This window comes from Lissotriton helveticus, chromosome 5_1 (assembly GCF_964261635.1).
Source record: "Lissotriton helveticus chromosome 5_1, aLisHel1.1, whole genome shotgun sequence".
Lineage (NCBI taxonomy): Eukaryota > Metazoa > Chordata > Amphibia > Caudata > Salamandridae > Lissotriton > Lissotriton helveticus.
The window spans coordinates 1,587,441,105-1,587,464,261 of record NC_136065.1 but is presented as its reverse complement, the minus strand read 5'-3'; the positions used below and the strand labels follow the sequence as shown (position 1 = coordinate 1,587,464,261).

General features: G+C 43.3%; 1 protein-coding gene across 1 annotated transcript in view; it reads right to left on the bottom strand.

Annotated features, from left to right (window-relative positions):
- Positions 1-12,658: 12,658 nt before the first annotated feature.
- The window catches only part of CYB561D1 (cytochrome b561 family member D1), a 37,458-nt gene continuing 26,959 nt past the window's right edge, over positions 12,659-23,157 (bottom strand). Inside the window, exon 3 of the mRNA XM_078644765.1 lies at positions 12,659-19,591. Within this exon, the coding sequence (XP_078500891.1) occupies positions 19,088-19,591 (504 nt within the window). The 3' untranslated portion in view covers positions 12,659-19,087. The remainder of the gene's footprint in view (positions 19,592-23,157) is intronic.

Sequence of the window (23,157 nt, the reverse complement as noted above, 5' to 3'; positions counted from 1 at the left end):
TAAAACCCTTTGGTAAAGAGACTGCACGGTTCTTCCAGTTCTGTGGCGAACAGACAGCTCTTCCTACCTCTCTGAAGAAAAACTGCCCATGTAAACAAACATCCTGGCACCCAGTTGTGCCATGGGAACACTGCACTCACTGTTGTGTGTGAAATCCAGTTTGTTAAAATATTAAAGTATTGCAGAAGTGTCACATTCGCAGCAGGGATATTATAGATAAGGACCGCTGCTGATTTTCATAGGTTTTTGAAAACACACTTAGCGGTCTCCAGAGAGCCGAGGAGCGCTTGTGCTTCTGTGCTGCTGCCGGAGCATGCTGAATTTTCTCTTTAGGGCTGGTGGGCACTACCCAGGATCGGAGGGGCCTTGTCAGAGCACTGTCACAGCACTAGAGTGCACTGAATACTGTAAAGTATTTTATTTGTCATGTTTCTAGTGGTACAACTTCCCACTATAAACACTAACACTCTTTGAAGTGCAGTGCTTATAGAGCAAGAATGCAGACTGGTGCAGAAAATGTTTCTCACTCTGAAGCTACAGGCCCTGCCACACGTGATGTACCTCTGAGAAGCATACATACTGAGTGCCAGCACTGGGCCTAGCTTCAAAAACAAAACAATAGAAACGTTTCTGACGCTAAGCCAGGCTGGCACACAGCGTGTATATTGCTCAGAGGTGCATGGCACTGGCAGGGCCTAGCTTCAGAAACATTTCTATCTATATGTTGTTATATGACATCCTTGTATTAATGTAATAACTGTACTTTCACAATTGCTTTATTAACATTCTTGCTTCTCAAATTTGCTTGAAATGCATTATTTACCCACTCTTTTTTAAAAAAAGATTCTCGGGGGGAGAACCACCCCCCCACGAACAACCCTCCTTAAGATGTTCGGGTCGCTTGCTGTGCTTGCTCACCATGGTGCATTGCGACAGAAAGTTTACGTCGCACCACTTTCAAATGTCACCAGCCACCACTGGTGACAGGAATGTCTTACAGCTAGGACAGCCAGGGACAGAGTGAGGGACTGCGGATTTGCATGGCTCAGCTACGGAATCTTTAGTCGATACAGGTGCAACAAACAGTTCTACTTCTCGTTCTATGGTCCCTCGGGTGGCTCTGTCTGGCCATAATAATGTTTCGGTAGGTTTCTCTGATGTACCGGTTGTAAGCCCCATTTCAAGACCTCTTGCTTTGACTATTGGTCCTTTCACTGTGGATTCACCATTCTTATTGACATCTAATTGTGGAGAACATTTGATGGGTTTGGATTTGTTGAAGAAATTGCATTCTACCATTTATTGCTCCACGGCTGGTGTTTACATGACAATGGGTCCGGATGTGGTACGCGCTAAACAGTGTCTGTCCAAAGATGCGCCCCTTCGTACTGAATTTAAAGATGTGCCACCAACTCTGTGGGCAACAGGTGACACAGATGTGGGACTGTTACAGATATTGCCGGTTTCGATCCAAGTTAAAGACAATGCTATTTTGCCTCGTATCCCTCAGTATAAAATACTGCAAGCAGGTGAGCTAGCCTTATTGCAAATTGTACAAGATTTGATTGAGAAAGGAGTGGTTGAGGAGACAACTGCTAATATTTGTGATAGTCCTATTCTTTCCATTCTTAAATGGACACCTTCAGGTTCCTCTGATGATCATGCAGATGTTTATTGTTTTGTGATTGATTGATTTGCGCAAAGTTAATAAAATAGTAGTTCCCCAGTTTCCTGTGGTCCATGACATTACTACTCTTTTAACAATGATTCCTTCCACTGCCAAATTCTCTTCTGTCATTGATTTGACTATTCATTCAGACACCAGGTATTTGTTCGGATTTACACTAGCTGGCAGAAGATTTAGATTCCGTCGAGCTCCTCAGAGCTATACTGAGAGTCCAAGTATCTATAGTCAGGCTTTAAAGAGCCAAAATGGATTCCCTTTAGCTTCCTACAGGTAATGTAGTGGTTCAGTACGTTGACGATCTCCTCATAGCTTCTCACACAGAACAAGGTTGAAGGGATAGTACAGTTGCATTGTTGTTGCATTCGGCACGGCACGGACATAAAGCGTCCCTTTCCAAATTTCAGTACTGTCGACAGGAGGTCACCTATTTAGGTCACCTACTGCTGAAGGAGGGTAGGAGATTGACTCCTGAGCGCATCAATGCAATTGTTAAAATGACCATCCCACAGACTCAGAAAGATGTGCGCTCTTTCATGGGTATCACTTCCTAATGTAGGCAGTGGATACTGAACTACTCCTTATTAACCAAACCCTTGCTTGCACCAACCACTAAAGATGTGCATGAGCCCCTGCCTTAGACGCCCGCATGTCAGCAGTCTTTTGAGTACTTAACAGCTGTGCTTTGTTTGGCTCCTGTGCTTGGCACACCCAACTATGGCAAGCCGGTTGAGTTGTATGTCCATGAGATGGCTGGTTGCGCGCTTTCTATTTTAAAACCAGACTTTGGAGATAAGCAACAGCTGTGTGCTTATTTCTCCTCTGTCCTTGACCCCGGTGCGAGAGCCCTTCGGAGCTGACTAAGAGCGGTCGCGGCTGTGGCCATTTCTATTAGACAATCGGCTGGACTCGTACTCGATATTGATCCCATAGTCATGGTACCCCATGCTGTGGATATACTTTTGAATAAGACCAAGACACAGCACCTCACCAGTGCACGTCTGACAGGTTATAAATTAACATTGTTCGCAAAACATACTATGATTAAAAGATGTGCCATGCTGAACCAAGCCACATTGCTGCCCCTCCCTTCTGGGAATGATGAGATTGATAAACATGATTGTATCTTCCGGACGGAAGAAGAGACAAAAGGACGGGTAGACTTGACTGATGTTCCTTTAACTGATCCACAAGGGGAACTACATGTCGATGGCTCTTGCTTTAAATTACCAGATGGCACTACAACTGCTGCATATGCTAACACCATGCTGCGCACAGTAGTTGAGACATCTTGAGTTCCTTATCAGTCAGCTCAATCTGCCGTGCTCTTTGCCCTAATCCGAGCTTGTGACTTAAGTGAGGGACTGGTTGTCAATATTTATACTGATAGCCAATATGCTTTCGGAGTCGCGCATAACTTTGGGCGGCTCTGGACTGAGAGAGGGTTTCTTACTTCTCATGGCACCAAAATCCAGCGCGGGCACCTTATATTGCGGCTTCCATCTGCTTTGACACTCCCTAAGAAATTGTCCATAGTGAATTGTAGTGCTCACCAGAAAGTTACTGATGATGTATGTAGGGGAAATGCTTTTGCTAATCAGACAGCTAAAGAGACGGCCCGGACCAAAGTGAAAGTAAAGTTTGTAGCAGGACCTGCTAGGTGGGTGCCTGATGTTACTATGTTTGAAGACACGCTTGAAAATGTGAAGGAGATTCAAAGCAAGGCCACAATAGAAGTTAGCAATGTGGCAAGAAGGTACAGCACAATTGAACGAGGAGGGATGTTGGATTGACAAGTCAGAAAGCAGAGATGGATGTTGCCAGATGCGTATGTTCTCCCTGTAGTTACAATGGCCCATGGACCAGCACACTTTAGTGCTCAGGGTATTTGCAAGTTGCTAGATCCTGTAAGGCAGAATGATAACATTTCGAAGACTGCTGCACATTCAGTGTAGTATTGTATGGTGTGCATGATGCACAATCAAGGAAAAAGTACTCCTATCCCACCCAGCAACTTCGCACCACCTACTTTTCCTTTAGAAGTCCTTCAGATGGACTTTATAGAGATGGAGAAGTGCAATAATCTGAAATTTGTTTCAGTAGTTGTTTGTGCTTTTAGTAAATGGGTTGAAGCTTATCCTACTAAAGACAATATGGCTGTTATGACTGCAAAGGTATTCCTGAAGGAGTATTTTCCTCGTTTTGGCTTGCTCCGTTTGATTTGGAGTGATAACGGAAGTTATTTTAATGCCAAGGTCATTCATTTAATTTGTGATGGTTTGCACATAAAACAAAATTTTCATGCTGCAAACCACCCACAGTCAGCAGGTTTGGTTGGGAAGTACAATGGTACTGTCAAGCTGAAGATGGTAAAGATTCAGGAGACAACAGGGTTACAGTGGCCAGATGCTTTACCATTAGCTCTCTTGTCGACAAGAACAGCAGCACATTCTAGGACAGGATTGTCACCGTACAAGGTCATGTTTGGACGCCTGGCAAATGTCTGGGGCATCCTGCGTCTTCGGCGGTTCTCAGATATTGAGTATCCGTTGTTGATCGATTACCTTTGCCAGTTAACGGAAAATTTGCGTTCTATTTACCAATAGGTCCGAGAAGCCCTGCCAGCCACACGAGAGGGGCCCGGACACGACATTCAGCCTGGTGAGTTCATCCTGATATGTCATTTTCAGAGGAAGAAAAGTTTGGAGCAGCATTGGAAGGGGCCACTCCAGGTTTTGCTGACAACTCACACCGCCATCAAAGTTTCTGGACATAAGAACTGGATTAATGCCTCCCATTGCATGAGAGTGCCTCTACCTTTGCCTTATGACCAATGGATCAAAGATGGAGTAGGGGACTCCGAGTGTGAGACAGTGCCTCAGTTTGTCTCCTTTCGGTGACGCCAAGCTGACTTGGACCAAAACGGATGCGGAAAAGGATGAAGTGCTGAATGCAGCAGTTCCACCGGAGATCCAAGATGCCTAGGAGCCTCTTTTCACTGATCCATCTGTGCCTGGAGTCACCAGGTACAATTTGCGACCCCAACTGGGGAATAGTGCACAAAAAGGAAAAAGTCAGATTAGACAGGGATGGACTGTGTAAATTAGGTTGTACTTTGCTGTAGTACCAACAGAGTTAGTTTAGGGTGATGTGAGATTGGTGCACTGTTTTGACATTGGATATGGTAGCTTGAACGTACTCTCTTAAGGAGTACATTGTCCTGATAGATGTGGGATACATCAAGAGCTTATGACAGAGCAAGCTCCACCGCCGGTGATCAAAAGCACCAACGTATTGATGAACAATAGGAGCCTGTACCAGTGAGGCTCTGATGGACACTGGGAACAATTACCTTTACTATCCTTTTTATTGCATTATCAATTTTAACTGCATTTCTTTCCTTGCCTAATTATGCATCCCTTTGGTCGGCCTATTGATGAGGAGGATCAGCCATTTGAACCACCGCATCTAATGAGGGGTTGGTTGACAAAGAGTAAAATAGTTTGCATACTAATTGCTGTGATTGCAATAGCGACAATAGTTGGAATATCCTGGTTTCTGGATGAGAAATTTCCTGTACATTCCTTGGTAGGTACTACTCCCACTCCCCCTGAACACATTTTTGTTACTCTAGCCCCACACAAAGAAGTACATAGGCAGTCCTATACAGATAATGTCTTCATACAAATGTTGCATCATGCTCATAACTAATTGTTGGGTTTGTGGGTTGCTCCCTTTGGTCACTCATAGGAGCGACAATCTGTTGTCTATGCCACAATAGTATATTGGTAGCTGCGAGGGTTGGTATGAATGGTTTTTGGCTACTGTACTTCCAATTTCAACTTTCTACTTTGGATATACCATCCACTGATTCTCACAACGCGAATGAATATTTATGCTTCTACCAAGGGTTTACCCCCATAGGACTGGCAGGACAAACCTGGTTGTTTACCTCAGCTGTTTAATCCTCTATTATGTCAGTTTGTCTTCTTCAATTCAGGCAGCACCTAGACGCCTTTTCGATAAGTGTTGTGCTTTATACATTTAAATAAAATCTTAGTTAAATAATTTTTACTCCGGCACTATCCGCAAGGCATTCAGTGTTGTGCAACAAACATATATGACACATTTATAAAAGACTAATTACATAAACATCCCATTAAACACAATGTATACACAACATACACAATTATTTCATGATAAAGTGTGGTGACAATACATTTATAAGTGTCCAACACAAATAATCACAATTTTTGAGAAAAAGTGTCCAGCATTGTAATCCAATCAACGTTGCATGATTCTTTAAACTGGAAACATGTTCTAGCCCTCAGAAGAAAGGGGTCCAAAAAGTACCCGGTGGCCCTTAGTGTTTTCGCAAAAAAACACCCAGGCCTCACAAGAAGGTTAAAACGTGTTGGCGTAAATTTTGAAGTGGCCAGGAGACAGCCATTCCTAATTAAGGAGAAAAATAATACATACATGAAGGCAAATAGTGGATTGACACCTTTATGACCTTCTGAGCGAACTTCGACAACTAAGGGCCATCGGGTAACTTTTGGACCCCTTTCTTCTGAGGGCTAGAACATGTCCCCAGTTATATCTTATGTAATTTGACGGTGCATAGATCCATATCAAGAAGAGACGTGTGGAAACCCAGTGGCTAAAGAAAGGTCTATAAAAAGAATATGATGTCTTAATTGACAACCACTGATACGATTAATCAGCATATCTGGGTAGAAATTAGATTTAAGATTTATGGTATAGGGGGTACATTCTTTTCCATTACATTATGTTCTTCCTATTGGCGCCCATGCCCGACGCTCTCCTCAACGGCAGAAGAGCAGTACAAAATATATACTGCAACTTCTAACTAGCAAGGGGCGAAATGGGAGCTTTACAAAAAAAAACCTGGGGTGGGTCTGGGTCACATGCCTATGCACATTGCTCCCAGCTGAAACAGGATACTGGGTCAGGTGACCACTGACTAGTACCTGCTCCTCCGTGGTCTACTAATGCAGAACCCATGGAGGAGCAGGTTTAGGACCACTGGCGAGTGATCCACTCTTACATGGCCCACAGAGAGGCGAGTAGAGGGGCAACATGGGCAGGACAGCATGGAACGGATGAGAGCTGTAGGGATGCTTGGTCGAAAAGAAGGCTGCAGAAGGGGGCTATGGAGCACACAAAGGCCCTGCAGAGGCAGGACAGGGCGGCACACAGGGACTGAAGGGGAGCAGAGACTGCAGAAGTCCAGAACACAAACAGAAAGGCAGGTGCACATACAAGGACTGCAAAGATGATGCAGCACATAGAGGAACTGCAGAGACACATCACTAGAGCAGCACACAGGGATTGCAAAGGGGCAGCTGCGCACAAAATTGCTGCAAAGGAACGGAGCAGAGAAAGCATATGCAGGGTAAGCCAAGGACTACTGGCGGGGTTGGGCACAGGAGCTGAGGGGGAATAGGAGCACACAAGGGGTTGAACTGGGGGTGAAAATAGACCTGGACTCCAAAATTAAAGTGGTCCTAATCAGGGTATCAGATTGCTTAAAGGGTGGCACACATTTGCATATAGGGCAGTTGTCAACTAGTAAAGACATGGGGTGTAGGTGTTTTGCAAAGTATGGAGAGTTGCATGAATTTTGCTTGCTACACTCATTTATACTAGCTGATGTTTGTGGTACAAAGAAGCCCACTAGATCATACAACAGGCCCACAAACAGTCAAAAACAACCCATACACTGACTAGCCAAACCAGTCCTTCTGGCACGGCCAGTTTGCCTACGGGCCAGTTCAACACTGGTCATGCAGAAGGGCAGGGGTTAGAACGAGGGAATGCAATGGAGGGAGAGGGCAAACAGAGGTGTAGCAGGTGGTGTTTGTGCCGTGTACAGTTACTGCCGCGAAACACTCAGAAAGGCAATGGAGGGATCTCAATATACAATTACCTAAAGGTATCCCTACGTCTCTAAATATTATTACAGGGGACCGTTGGCAATGTTAAGTAAGAGGCAATAATGTTATGTAGGATGCAATGTGCTCAAACATTACTGGTCTACATGCTTTAGACATTCCATTTTGATTTACTGATAGAACAGCTTTCTTCAGGACCGAGTTTAAGAACCCTAGGCTGATCCCTAATCTGGCTATATTTAAGATTGCTGCGTACTCGGAGCTCGCCTCATTTAACTCATTGCACACTCATTGCAGCATGTTATTCATACAAACTGTACTGAGATTTCTTCTCAGCTGCGTATCTGTAGGTCAGAGATGAAACATCTTCAAACAAGGGTGTTAAGACATATGTTCCAAGTAGTGATCGCACTCAGTGGGTATTACACACCTATCCTTTTGGTGTGATCACACACATGTACATACAATTTATTTCCCTCCTTATCAGAGTGCATTGTCACTATCAGTACTATTTGTCTGAATAGTATGCTTCAACGAGTGTGGCACCATCATGTGTCCACACGAAATGCATTTCACATCTGCATATCCACCATCCTACACCAAAACACCCAAGCTCACATGCACCCATCTCAAACATCCCCACAACCACAATGATGAAAAAATATACCCATCCCTGTACACCCACAAAACCAACATCATATGCCAACACTGTCAACATCATATGCCAACACTGCCACCATTCCCATAAGGATGTATTTGTGTGTGTCAACAAACTCACCGTTATACCTCGACATACCCAACATCGAAACCTTCACACAACCAATATCATATGTCAACCCAGCAACCATCACTGGTCCACAATATCACATGCAAACATAACAATACACACCCTCAAAACGCCAAAGCACCCACCTTCGCATGTCCACACAAGAAAAGTAACATCAAAAATGTCCACACAACACATTACACATGCTCACCATCATATTCCAACATCCACCATCATACGACCACCTACCCAACAATAATGTGACTGAACATGAACCAATGCGTGTCTGTTAATATACACCTACAAACACCTATTACACAACAAAAACAATCTTTATAAAACCACACCCACTAATATACTTCCACATGCCTACTAGCAAAAGTCCACACCAACCACAATCACCGCAGACACACACACCATTATGTCAGCATTACCCACAGTTTATGCCCACCCCACCAGAGAAAACCACACAGCCACATGCATATACTTCCATCACATGTGCATACATCCAGCACCAAGAGTTCACAAATTCCAATTTTAAACTCCACTATGTGTCTCCCAATATTAAATCATCCTTAACTTCCTCCCTCAGCTTTAGGGTGCACCATATACCCCTTAAAGGAAAAACTAGAACACTACACAATATATAACATCATTAAGGATACCATACGCCAACACACTTACTATCTCATATATTGTCACACAATTACAACATCGTCCTTCAAACCAGATTCCACCAAACATATGACAACGCACCCACAATCAGTCAGCCACCCAAAATCATACACGACCGCAGATAACCACAGCATGTATGCACAACTACCAATAGACGACCACCCACACCCATACTGATATGACCATAGCCACCAACATACATCTACGTTATTTACATCAAGGAGAGTGCCCTCACTGCAGCACTTCAGCCTTTTTTGGTTCTTCGTTCCTGCTTACTAAAGAGGATTTTTATTGGTTTTTAAAGGAATCTTATCCACTAGGGTTACCAGTGGCTTCATCATCAAGCTCTCACCCAGGTATAGTCTGTATCTGGGTGGGCTCATCCTTGACAGTCAAGGGAGTGTATATCGTAGAGGGATGTGAATATAACATTTCGTAAAGGTATCCCCAAGTTGTTAAAGTATATTTCAAGTTACCTTGGGCAAGGTTAAAAAATAGGAAGTAATTGTATGAAGTTTGCATCATAAGTCAGATATCACCGAGTCTACATGTTTCAGTCTTATAATTTTGCCTTACTGGTCAAACGGCTTTCTTCAGGATAGAGTATAAAATCCCTAAACTTATTCCCAATCTGAGTAGCAATATTTGAGATTGTTGCAAACTCTGAAATCGCTTCATTTTTCTCGTTCATCAGCACTCATTGCAGTATGCCATTCATTTAAATCGTATCAAACCGTATTAATGCAGGGACCATGATTTTCTAATATTGAAGATATTAACTTTCTAGAAGAACAAGTACTGGTATTTCTCTGAAGCCATGATGTGCTTGCAGTAATCACCATTATTCTAATTAATCTAATTAGGCTTTTGATAAGCAAGCACAGAACAATGTGCATTTTTGACATTTTCCATTCATCCTTTTCTTTATCAAAATATGTATAAGAAGAAATTATGTGTTAAGAGACCATATAATTATCAACTATAATGTAGCACCAGAAACACAACTGTTCACAAGATCGGGCCATTTTCTATAAAAAGATGTTGAATACTCGCCATATCGTCATGCGTGATCCACTGCTTTCATGTGACACATCATCTACAGATGCATACCACGTCACACGGATAGCACAGAAATAGCAACTTGCAGGCAAATGCAGACAAGATGAGAGCATACAAGAGCCAATTAGATTCTTTGAGGGTGCGCACCTTTGAAGACGTAGGTCCTCGGGGGCAAAGGGTGCATTTTTTACCTTATTTACCCATATGAAGGCATAGCGGTTTCTTACTCATCTACTTCATTTTGATTTAGAGTGTAACTACAAGCTCTTCCCCCTCTAATGCCCTATGTCATGAGCATGTATTCGATAGCTTGATGAGTCAGAATGGACGATGAATTCAGCATGGATAAACAGTATTGTTTATTTATGTTAGAGACTTGTAAAGCGCGCAGCTACCCAAAAGGGTCTCCCGGCGCTAGCGGAGACAACAAGCAAGGTAGTATAAATCCGAAAGCAGAAACCACGAAGCTCAATCAGGGCAGTTGAAGAGCAGAGTTCTCAAGTTCTTGCGGGACCTAAGTATAGAGTGGCTGTTACTGAGAGCTATAGGCAGGAAGTTCCAGTATTTTGGGCCCAAGTACGAAAAGGAGCGGACTTTCATGCAGGCCAAGCAAAATCTGGGCATGGTACACAGGGTGAGGTTGGTTGATCTCAACGATCGGGTGGGCACATAAGGTGACAACAGACTTTGGATGTACAAGGTGCCTAGCTCTAAATATATAGCATAAGGGCTTGAATTTAATGCGCTTGTAGACCTTAAGCCAGTGTAGTTTGTGGAGCAAAGAAGAGACAGAAGCATATCTAGGCAGCCAAAAGAGGAGGCAGGTGGCCGCGTTCTGAATGATATGCAAGCTATGGATCACTGATTTATCGGCACCCAGACACAAAGCATTCTTGTAACCAATCTGGACGTTACCAAAGCCGGCAAAACGGTTCGTTGGGTGTTCAAAAGAATCAGCCAGAGGATTTTCTTGAGCCATTTGAGAATGGAAAAACAAGAGGCTGTGAGTGTGGAGGCCTGCAGCTTGAGTGAAAGGTTTCTATCAATGAAGAAGCCAAGGTTCTTAACTTTATTAACCGGCGTGGGTAAGTGCACCAAAGAGACCGGCCAGTGGTTAACTCCCCAGAGTTCAGGATTTTTGCCCAGAACCATGACTTCTATTTTATTGCCCTTAAGTTTTTAAGCTTTTTTGTTCATCATGCGGGGGAAATTGCCTGAGTGGGGAAGGATCTAGATTCTAAGCATTCGATAGTGAGAAAATAATCTGGGAATCATCTGCATAGGAGAACAAGGCGAGACTAGACTCCTCAATCACGTCCATCAGAGGGTGTAGGTAAATGTTAAAAAGCAGGGGACTCAAAATGAAGCCCTGTGGAATTGCCGAGGACAGTGAGGTGGTCTTGAATGTGTTATTAGCTGTTGAGACCTGGAAAGTACGATCTTTCAAAAAAGAGGACATCCACCTCAGGGCCAGGCCCACAATGCCTAGCGCCTCCAACTTGTTTAGTCACCAGGCTCCATAATGCAGTTTTTACAAATATGACCGGATAAAATTAGAGAAGGAGCATGTATTGGGTGTTTTGGAGAGAGTGTATACATGACGAATCCAACACGGTTTCAAAATCATGTTAAGTTACAAAGCTTCACAATAGCCTTTAGATAATAGCAATACAGTCTGATAAGAAGGGAAAAGAACCACATGTACACTTGGGTGCTCATACCAAAAGGATATGTGTGCAGTGCCCACCGAATGTTGTCACTACTTGGGACACATGCCGTAACAGACTTGTTTAATGATGTTTTTCCACTGACCTTCAGATACGCAACACAGTACAGTTTGTATGAATGGCATGCTCCAACAAGTGTAGCTGAATGAGTGAAATGAAGCCAGCTCAGACTATACATCATTCTTAAATATAGCGACCCAGACTGGGATCAGCTGAGGGATTTTAAACTCAGGCCTGGAGAAATATGTTTGAGCAGTAAGCCACAATTATGGGGCTGAAACGTGTAGAGCCAGTGATGTTGGAGTATATTTCATGTTTCATAACATTCCCCCCTGTTTTATAACTTTGCCAAAGGCCCCCTGTAAAAAACTGAAACTTAGGGATACCTTTACACAATTTTATATTCAGACCCTTCTACAACAGCACACTAAGAGCTGCCTTGATTATAAAGGTCGAGCCTACCCAGATACAGACTGTCAGTATGAGGGCTCAATGACAAAGCATGGCCCTGGTAACCCGTGGTGGGAGAGTCTCCTTTTAAAAACCGATAGGAACCTCCTTTGGTAGGCAGTAATGAGGAACTACAAAAGGATGAAGTGAGGTAACTCTCCTTGATGATGTGGAATGATTAGTTGGGAAGTGGAGTGTATCCACTGCTAAACGTCATACTCCCTCTTTTTGATTACAAATTTGAATGTGCCTCCAAAATCAAATAAATAGCCATACGATACGCTGGCTATCCTAGTGGGTCATGTAATTTGATACTTCAGGGTGTAATGCACTATAATCAACACAAAAGTAAGTAAATACAAAGTATTGCCAGGCCATCAAAGTCATAATATAAAACAAGTTTAATGTAGAAAGGAGCAGCCCATACACAGTGCAATACCTCCTGCAACAGAAAGACACCTACACTGTGGAGATTCTTAAATCCAGAAACCACAACAAAGCTTATAGAAAAATATGAGATAAATAAATAACAGATAAGTAAAAATGAATGTCAGCACAACGTAATATACATAAGGCATTACACCAAGTGAAATTCAATGTAACAGTACATTTTTTACTTTAAGGTTAATTACCACGGGGGCAGACCAAATTAGCAATCTTTTGGTTAGGACCGTATCCACATTTTTCTACCCGGTTTCATTTTCTAGGCAGAGAGTACAGTTTTCAGTGCCTACTTATATTCGTAGTATCACAAGATGATCTTTAGACAAACGCTGAATGATTAGAGAATCATCAGCCCACTTCTGGTCTTTGCACAATAGAGGTGGAAGTAGAAATGGGAAGTTTGAGATGGTTAGGTTAGCCTTCTTTACGGAAAGAGTTAGGCCGCTTTCTCCCCAGACTTTTTATTGATAATTTTACTGCAGATACCTGCATTACAGACTGACCTGCATTACAGACTACGAAGGGATTCAGTGTAGAATTCTACGATTTACTAGTTTAACTAAAACGTTCACATAAGATATTACATTTCAAGTTAAACAGACAATTGGGTCAGTTACTCTTACTGGAGAACCTAGAAAAGAAAGGCAATACCAGAAACTAGGGCTGGGTGCATTTTCTGTTACACCTGCGTATTCTGACAGAATCATAACATTTTGGTATATGAGAAGTAGATCCAGGTTTTCTAATATTACCCAATGAGGCAAGACTTAAAAAAAACTTACACCATTTGGTGCTTCAGTATGTCCCAGGAGGGGACATCCTCAAGCATGAAAAACGGATAGGCATGTTGCACCCTCTCACAACCACCAGCAGGGTAGCTCCTGCATACTGTAGAAGGGACATGGACATGCTTGCTACAAAAAAGGAGCCTGTCCAGTGAGCCTAGGGGACGCAGAGTTACCTTTGCTCAGCAGAGGGAGCGGTGCTCAGAGGAGCAGTCCAGGGTTGTTTGCGGACTAGCACGAATTAACCCATTATTCAGCACAGAGATACCCCTGCAAGGTGAACGACAGCTTAAGTTACGATGGGAAATTTTGTAAGCAAAATAGTAATATGAGAGAAGGAAGGCTTTTGGCCAGCGTTAAACTTTTGAAAGGTGAACACTGTGGGCCTGATTCTGATGCGGTTAGGACGGCTTCCTAATGGCATTTGCTCCTTCCAAATCAGATCGGGAACTTGTCTTCCCGACCCAGGGCCCAATTATGATGCGGTTAGGAACATATGCTCCCATTGAAGTCAATGGGAGTCCAACCAAATCCTATCTGGAAGCATCCAGATGCATTGTACTCCGTCGGTCGGACTCTCCCGATCCGAGTGGGTTGGAAACCATTTCCAAACCGATTCGGTCGGGAAGCTTTCCAACCCGCATCAGAATCGGGCCCTGTGTGTTGTACAAATGTGTAAAGATGAATGGAGTTACCAGTTGATGGCAATATTAGCGTGGGAATGGGTTGGTGAAGTTCCATACTGTATATCTTATGTTCCGACCGTAGCTGTTGGTCAGCCTCCTGACCAGCTGCATGGCATCTTCTCTGCAGTATACTCAAACATTCACCGGGAAGTTGTTCCTATACAGTTTGAGCCTCCCACAATCTTCATATTGAAGTAACGTGCCCAACATGATTTAACTTCAAAGATACATACCCAGCTTTTGTGGTGTTCACACTTACATAATTGTGCTCTGGGACAGAAAGGTATTTCTGCTTTCTCTTTTACTGTGAGCTTGCCATACTGGTGTTTCATAATGCCATGACCGCTTTCCGCACTGAATTTGTCATAGTGCTAATTTATCTCACCAAAAGTTAAGGAGATAGAGTGGGGGGAATGGAAGACAATCAATCAGGGGGAACTAAAAGGAAATGTAGTAAGGCACTGGAAGAATACATCAAAGGCAAAAGAGGACCATGGTCCTCCCAAATAGACTCACATCTCCATAAATGTGACCTACTTCAGAATAAATATACACTGCCTATATACGTACATGATATAATAACGGGCTTTAAGTTGAAAATTAATCCAAACTGATAAACCCTCCGGAGGCACGTCCCTGCCTAGAAGTATGGCTGGCTGGCAAAAACATTCATACTAACTGTAAGTCACAATATCAGAGACACAGGTTTCTTTTAATAAAAAATTATATCATAATCTATCAACGTTTGCCACTCTGGCAAGGACATTTTAGTACAAAGGCCCGCTACATTCCAACTTAAGACCCTAATAGTAGTCAGGTGCTTACTAAATCTGGAGACAATTAGTTCAGCACCAAAATCAGATACGCGGCAAATGGAGAATTAACTAGAGGATTTAAAACTTCCAGAGGCGTGCAGCAGCGTTGTGTGTTAGCACCCCTGTTATTTATATTATGTATTAACAAGTTAAGCCCCTACCTGTGAAGCCTGTTTAGATACCCCTAGGATTGATGGATCACCCGTGCCAACCTTACTTTACATAGATGATGCGGTTTTGGTATTGACTGTTTTCACTAAGTTGATGGCCGACCTAGAACCCTGCACAAATGTAACAACATTTTACATCATGGCATGTGGCCCTAAAAGAATCAATGTTTGTTCGATGACAGTGGGCAATAGGTGCTTAGAAAGCATTAACGGCTTCCACTACCAGGGGGATATTTTTTATTCCTCTGGGTCCTGGGTGCCTGATATAGCGACCTCAGATAAACTAATTTTCCCTGTTAAACATCTTGTAACAAAAGGCTTGTTCAAATATACCTCATGGGACATGCATTGCTTCCCTCACCCAGCAATATCCAGGCTTATCGATAATCACAGAAGATAGGTGACATTTTGTGACATTCAGTAATGATTAGGCCTAGGCTTTAGAACATGCAGAACAAGTAGCATGTCCAGGCCCTTTTAGTTTACACAATGACATGTCACAAGGTGTACAATTTCCGTAGCAAGTTGTTGCCATAATTTCTGAGCAAAAAATGTGTCAATCTATGTCTACATATAGCAAAGGCCAAACCGAACGTTTATTGCACATGTATAGTGTAAGCCTGTGTATTGAGACATTTGATGATCCCAGCAATCAGGATGTGTAGAAACCTTACCCATTGCCATCTTGTAGCTTGCATGTATCACGAGATGTCATTCCAATGTGATTAGTTGTATGCTTAAGGCTTGTATAATTCTTGCCTCCTGTGGGCAGCAACAGCCCATGCATTTGTTCATAATGTTAGAGAAATAGTATTTCCTGTATCATGACTGGGTATGTATTTACAGGCCTTTTGTGGTTTTAGTGTATAAAAGAACTGATTAAAGTTCCGCAAATTGGACATGCTGCTGCTAAGCTCATTTGTCTCTGCCTCACATAGAAATGTTGCTTATGAAACTTGACTATTGTCTGTGTTTCTCCATTTCAACTTCTACAGAATAGAATTGCTTCTGAAGAGAGATTTTATGCATCCCTCCGACATCTTCTCATTAGATATGTCATAGGGAGCTTGAACACAGTTATATAGATATAGACAGTTATTAGGCCTATTTTTCTGTGGATTTCCAAATGGCGGATTGAGGAAGCAGTACTGAACCAACGTATTATTAGAGATTACTTAGCTTGCAATAAGGTATCAGCATCCCTTGGCTTGCACATAAACTCTTTATGGCCTGAGCAAACTGCAATTACATGATGGTTCTTGGAGAAAAAAAATATTGAGACCAGCTGCAAATTTGCGCACAAGCTTGCAGGTTATCTAGTGATGGTAATAAATGCTTGGGCTCAGTCAATTTGTGTTTAAGGCCAGCCCATGTCTTGGAGGACTATTTGAAAGTTACACATGGTAGGTGGCAGCGAATGTTTTTGTTTTGTTTAGACCTGGCACTGCTGGGGATTTATGTTTTCTGATGGGTCGCTCTCACGTGGCTAAGACTTGTCCTTGCCCCTGAGATGGCATGCCCACCCAGTCCCTGCTACACTTTTTTTCTGTAGGTTTTATTTGAAATTTACTAGATAATTTTTAATTGTATATATCAATAAGTGTAATATACAACATTGTAGACTAGCTTTGTATTACCTTCGACAGTCGGCGAAGTATGAATGCTGTTTCTTTGCAGGCTCTCCGCTCCCCAAGCACTAAGCATGTTGATAATTTTTATAGGATGGAGTTGTTGCAGTGATGTTTCATTTTTAACATTTACATCTGTTTTATTGTGTATTAGATGATGGACTTTTAAGCATGCTTTATGTCTCCGAATAAAGGATTTATGACTAGCTGATATAAGAAAGGGAATACACTAAACACAGCATAACTTCTTTATTTAGCTCAACGAGCCCTATCAAGAGGTAGAACATATTTTACTGGGAATATCCCAGGTAAAATGCAGGTGTTTCTAGATAAAAGAGTAACGTGTCAATTTCCTCCATGTGGATTTTATCCTTCCATGGATCTTGGTCCATCTCATTGACACCAAAGAGGTCCAATATGTGGGAATCCACCTGGTGATCTAGTACATAATCCATATAAATGAGTGACAGTAGGGTGAAGTCCATACCTGGGCCCAGAAGCTCCGCAATGCCCATGTCATGCAGGCAGAATGTGTCCTTACTTCTTGCTTTTATGAAGTGTGCACCCCTCAAGCACTTCTGAGCTCATGAAGTCTTTCTGTACTGACCCCATCAGTATGCGACTACAGATTAAATGTAGGATCACAGCTGACAATGTGACTGCAAGACTAGCCCTAGATTTGCATGTGGGAGCACTGGGCTCAGTGGTGCAGCTCTGCTTGCCTGAGAAGCACAAATCCCTTTGGTGTTGCTCTGCCAGGCTGGTGAGCAGTTCCAAGTGGTGTCCCCTGCTACCCGGAGGTGCAGGAGTCCAATAGTGCAACTTAACTAGGCCTAAAAGCACGGTGCCCAGAGTGTAATTCTGCTAGTCAGAGGAGCAACTCCCAGTAGTACAGGTCTGCTGCCTCGAGGAGCACAGTAGTGTAGCTTGACAAGCTGAAGGAGCACAGAGCATAGTGTGCAGCTCTGCTACCTTGAGGAGCATACAGGCGCGTCGCAGTAGTAGCATTGCTCTGGGAGCTCGAGCAGCAGATCCCAGCAGCATGGCTCTGCTATCTTGAGGGGCACCGTGCCCAGTAGTCCAGCCCTGATACCTCGAAAAGCACAGAACCCAGGCAGTACAGCCCTACTACCTCGAGAAGCACAAGCTAAGTAGTGCAGCTCTGATACCTCGAGAAGCAGAGCCTAGTAGTGCAGTCTTGATACCCCGAGAAGCAAAGCTCTGTAGTGCAGATTTCTCATAGGATGCAAAGCTTTTCTCTATCGACAATGAATAAATATACTCAGGTGACCAGGCTTCTCAAGTATCCCTGTAGCTCATCAGCTTATTATACTCTGTGCACTGCTCAGAATTACAGGAGCGAAGGAGACTCATTCTGACAGCACACAAAGGGCAACAGTATCAAAATATCACCTGTACACTAGAGATGAAAACACACACACACACACACACAGCTTTTGATTGGCTCACACAACAAACTGTGAGGAAGTTCATATATGACTAAATGTGTGGGATAAACACAAACACACTTTCACAGACTGCGAAGGAATGGGGGGCGAGGTGTCACATCCATAACAAACTGAGCCAGTGTCAGACACTGCCAAAATGAGGGAATTGGGGCCATTTGCATGTGAGGGTTCAAAATACTAACTGAACTGAGGGTACAGTCACTCGACCATGAAGAGGCATAAACAAACTCTGAAGGGCTGAGATTGCACGGCAAACTGTCAGATGTTGTGTCAATCAGACATTAAGGATCAAAAATCAGACGTGATAGTTAAACGCAACAAATAAATCAGATGATCGCTAGATGGAAGAGGCGGAGAGAAGGCAAAAGACAATGAGAAAGAGGAAAAAGGGGTAAGGACAGAACCTGATAGGGAGAGAAAGTAAAGAGGAGAAACAATGTGGCAGAAAAGAATGAAAGGAAAAAAAGGAGGGAAGCAGATGGAGAGAGGTAAAGGGGAATAAGGATTAGGCTTTATAAATTGTGAGGTAAGGATAGAGGGGCAGAGAGAGAAGGGTGGCTGAGAAAAAGGTGACAGGTGGGAGAAGGTGAGACAAAGAAAAACGGTCAAGCGAAAATTGGATAAAAGAAAAGGAGGAAATATAAGAGGTAAGTGGGAAAGAGAAAATGGTTTTGAAAAGGGAAAAGAAATAGTTGGACAGAGAAGCATAGACAAAAAAGTGGAGAGAGGTGTGAGAGAGAAAATAAGAATGTGGAGCTAGAGAGTCAGAGGTGAGAAAGAACCAACCAGCGGAGAGAAGGAAACAGCCTAAAAGTCAAATCTGCACCTTCTTCTTGGGCAGGTAAACGTTCAGAACCTGATTCATGATTATGAGGGCAGGGTAGAGGGGCAGTGCTATGCATATGTACCAGGCCACGCCTTTAATTTGCGCCTGGAACCAGTCCGAAGAGATGCCCAGCAGGAGCGTGCATGTGGCCAGCAGGTAGACGAGGAGTCCGCATGTGATGTGGTAAAGCTTCAGCCGTGAGACCGATGAGACCTTGATCAGTTCAGGGAAGAGGAGAACCAATCCTCCCAGGGCCTGGCCGCACGTGGCTACAATCGTGCTCATTCCCAGGACACTGTGCCAGGACGTGAAGTGAGGCAGCTCGCTCCGATTTTTGCTGGATACAATGAAGAACAGGCCTGCCGAAGCACACGCGATCACTGTGCCCTGCGCGAGCCAGTGCAGGCGCACCTTCGCCTTCCGGGAGCAGAAACAAAATGGCGAATTATCCGGAGAGAAGAGGAGAATGGCCTCGGTCAAGGTAAGATGATACTGAAAATACAGAGAACAGAGAACACATCAGGTATGACATGAGCACTGAAATCAGCACGTCAGAGTCTAGAGCCACACAGCCGACCACCTTTAAGACAATAAACGCCCAAGGGATCCAGAGCCACTCACCCACAGGAATGGAAACATTAAGACTGCTCCAACGACACAGAACGTGTAACTCCTTGGGCTGTGCGCTCGCGAAAGCCTGCCACCGATAGGGCACAGGGCTACCGAACCTGTAGGAGTGGACGGGCACGAGGATAGCACAGGCAGAACACAATTGCAGCCTCATGGCAAGCCTCCTCAAAGGAGGAGACCCCCTGAGGTCCATGGGACTGCCACATGGAACAGAGCCAGCCGGTTCTAGGGCTGGGGAGCTCCAACGACTGGTGCAGGGATACACACTCTTTCAGCCAGGGCTGGATGGATTCAGGAGAAGGGTACAGGGAAAAAGTAGACTATCATTGAAAGGATGGAGAAGTTCAGGGAAGGGAGCACTGACCCAGGAACAGCGACTGAAGCTGAAAGTCTGTCAAGATAGCACAATGTACAGCTTGAACTTAGTTACAACGTAAATAAAAGTTCCAGAAATCTGGCACCATTCTGTGCTAGATGTGATGTATACGACTGCCCATTTGTTGAGAGTCGGAAGTGTAGCCTTCTCTAAAATGTGCACTTTAAACTCCTGTTACACGTGCAGCACATACCTATAAATCATTCTAGTCGCAGGCTTAGAACATCAGGGCCGCACAACACAAACTGTTCTCAACCTCCATGCATAAATATCTCCAGGTAATCTACATGCAAGGTTCTGTATGCATGTGTATGCCTACGAACGCACACACACATATATGCATGCATGAACATACAAGTATATATACAGTTGCGCAACCTTACACTACAGTCATATTATTGCAGGTAAACACGGCTACATTTACACTGACACACACAAACATACAGAGCACCTCTCCGGTCACTCATACATGGCACAAAAACTTTCCAAAACACATACTGGGAGCAAGTACATCTTTCACTCCTTCCCCCGTGTATAGTGCTAGCCATCCGTTAACGCACTATGGTGCTCCACAATACGGTGTAATGCACCCTATAACATGGATAGGGTCACATGAAGCTACAAGAAGATCAAGACAATGAACATGGATTTCTGTGCTTTACAAGAAAATGGGGAAAATCAGTAGATCAGAGACGCACCAGCAGAGCAAAGCAGCTATCAAGGACTCGGTTTGCTGTTGGATTGTGACCATATTCTAAAACGCTAAGTGTTTGAACTCTGACATACCACTATCTACAGCTGTGACGCACTTTTCAAAAACATCATCAAAAGATAAATCCAGAAACTGGATACACCTTCTGCCCATGAACAGCCTTTAACACAGCTCACCTCGCATCTGGACAAGGCCTATCGATCTTCTGGTTTTTTGCATATACTGAAGGCATTATGGGCTGATCCCAGCAATGTTATCATAAGAACATGTGTTCTACAGCAGGTATTCCAATAATAAAACCCAGATGAGTCCCTCTCAACAGCCTCCATTAATGACTATATCAAAAGATCATTGCTCCCATGTCAAACACAATTTTTCAAGCACTTGAAGATTCACAGCCTTACCTAATGCAATCCAAACATCAGATGCGTAGTCAGTAATACATAGGTGGTTTCGAGCTCTTGCAGACAAAAATTCTCTACAACTTCACAATTTCATCACTGGGGTCACACATGAAAGAGTGCAGGTCAAATGCCCCTATCTCAGAAGCTGCTGTACCCCTACAATTAATAGAGTCTCAGATTGTAATCTATTTCCGTTTGCTTTTTAAAAGCCATTAGATTCTAAATTTCCACAAAGGGTCAGAGTGCAGTTTTTCATTTGGGGCTGATCACGTAGCTGCTATTAGACACTTATTGGAATTGTTATGCTTCTCTCCATGCCGTTCTGTCTATATACTCTGGTGCTACAGTAACCACGAAACAGGACAGAAGGTGTAAGCTCCACACAGAAATGCGTCACTGGGACTCTAGTGAATCCCTGTCCAGTGACGTGGCCAAAGGCATTTAGAACTACGAGTTTGATGATGATGTGAGAGGAGCTTCCAGTACCCCAGAGAAACAAGTACAGAGACCTATTTCTATATGACCGCAAGACTCCAACTCAAAAGAGGTTGAACTCCAGGGGCCCCAACAAATGCTGCATTCAAGACCACACCTAATGTTTCAGGGACTGACTCTGCAACGCCACTGAGATATGAAGTGATTTGACGCATCCCTGTCCAGATCCTTTGCACACTAATGGCAGTTGCCTGGCTCTAGTGTTGAACTTCGGACTACTTAACCAGTGCATACTATGAAACAAGGGTTCGGTGGCAAAGCACATCTTGGGCCATTCAGGATTTAAAGGCCCTACAATTTTGCATTATCAGACAATCTGAGCAACGGTCTGATACATGCAAGGGCTGGACTTAAAGAGGTATAAACTCCACTGTTTCTAGTCCTGAACACATGGTTCAAGGAATACAAACCAGCATTTAAAAGATCACTCTAGTGACATAGAAAACGCCCCAGCAACCTGTACAAACAAGCCACAAATGTAACCACTGGCGCAGCTGGTTTGTAGGGCCGTAACCTATTACAAAAAAACTAGAAATAAAACAAAAAACAAAAGAACTTCCAATTTGTTCACTGCCTTGAAGATCTTGCATTTAGACAACCATAACTGTGTATACAACTGCATAATATCTGCAAGCTTCCTTCCATTAATATGGGTGAGAAACTAGGAAAAAGATTGCAAAAGAACATACACAAAAATACAGAACTTATGGTCAGATGTACAAAGCCATTTAGCAATTGAATAGCCTACGATCCGTCAAACCACAGGGTTTGCAACCACAAAATGGCTTTAACAAATGTACTAAAACTATTTTGCGATTCGGTAACGGTAACTGGCAAAATTGGTTTGTAAATACATTACACATCAAAATGTTGAAGGGGTGTGTTAAGGCCATCCCTTTCAAATTCTAATTTTTATTGCTGTATATCACAGGTTTGCAACCGTAATTTCAGCCGCAAATCATTGACAGATTTCTGACTCCTCAGAACAGGTGGTAACAAATTTGCAAAGGGGAAAGAGTCTCCTGGGACCCCTTCTCCTTTGTGAATGAAAGAAAGTTTGTGTGAAAATGGGCCAACTCTTAAAGGAACTTTTTTTTTTTAAAGATTTTTTTTTTCTTAAATGCAGCTCCGTTTCCTGTAAGAACAAGCATTTGCAATGCAATAGAGCTTGCATTATTAAAGTTTGAGCTATTGGTGTTGCATTTTTTAGCAATTCCAATAGCTCAAACTTTAATAATGCGAGACCAATTGCATTGCAAATGCTTGTTGTGTTTTGTAATTGCCACTGGCTCAGCGCTCTACTGTTGCTGCTCATGAGGTTTGTTTGTTTGGGTAAATGTATGCATGCCTAGCACGTAGGAGGTTCTACCTGTAGGTCTGCTTGTCTGTCTCTGTGTGGTGTCAGCACTGTTTGCACAACAAATGCCTCTGACAGTCAAGA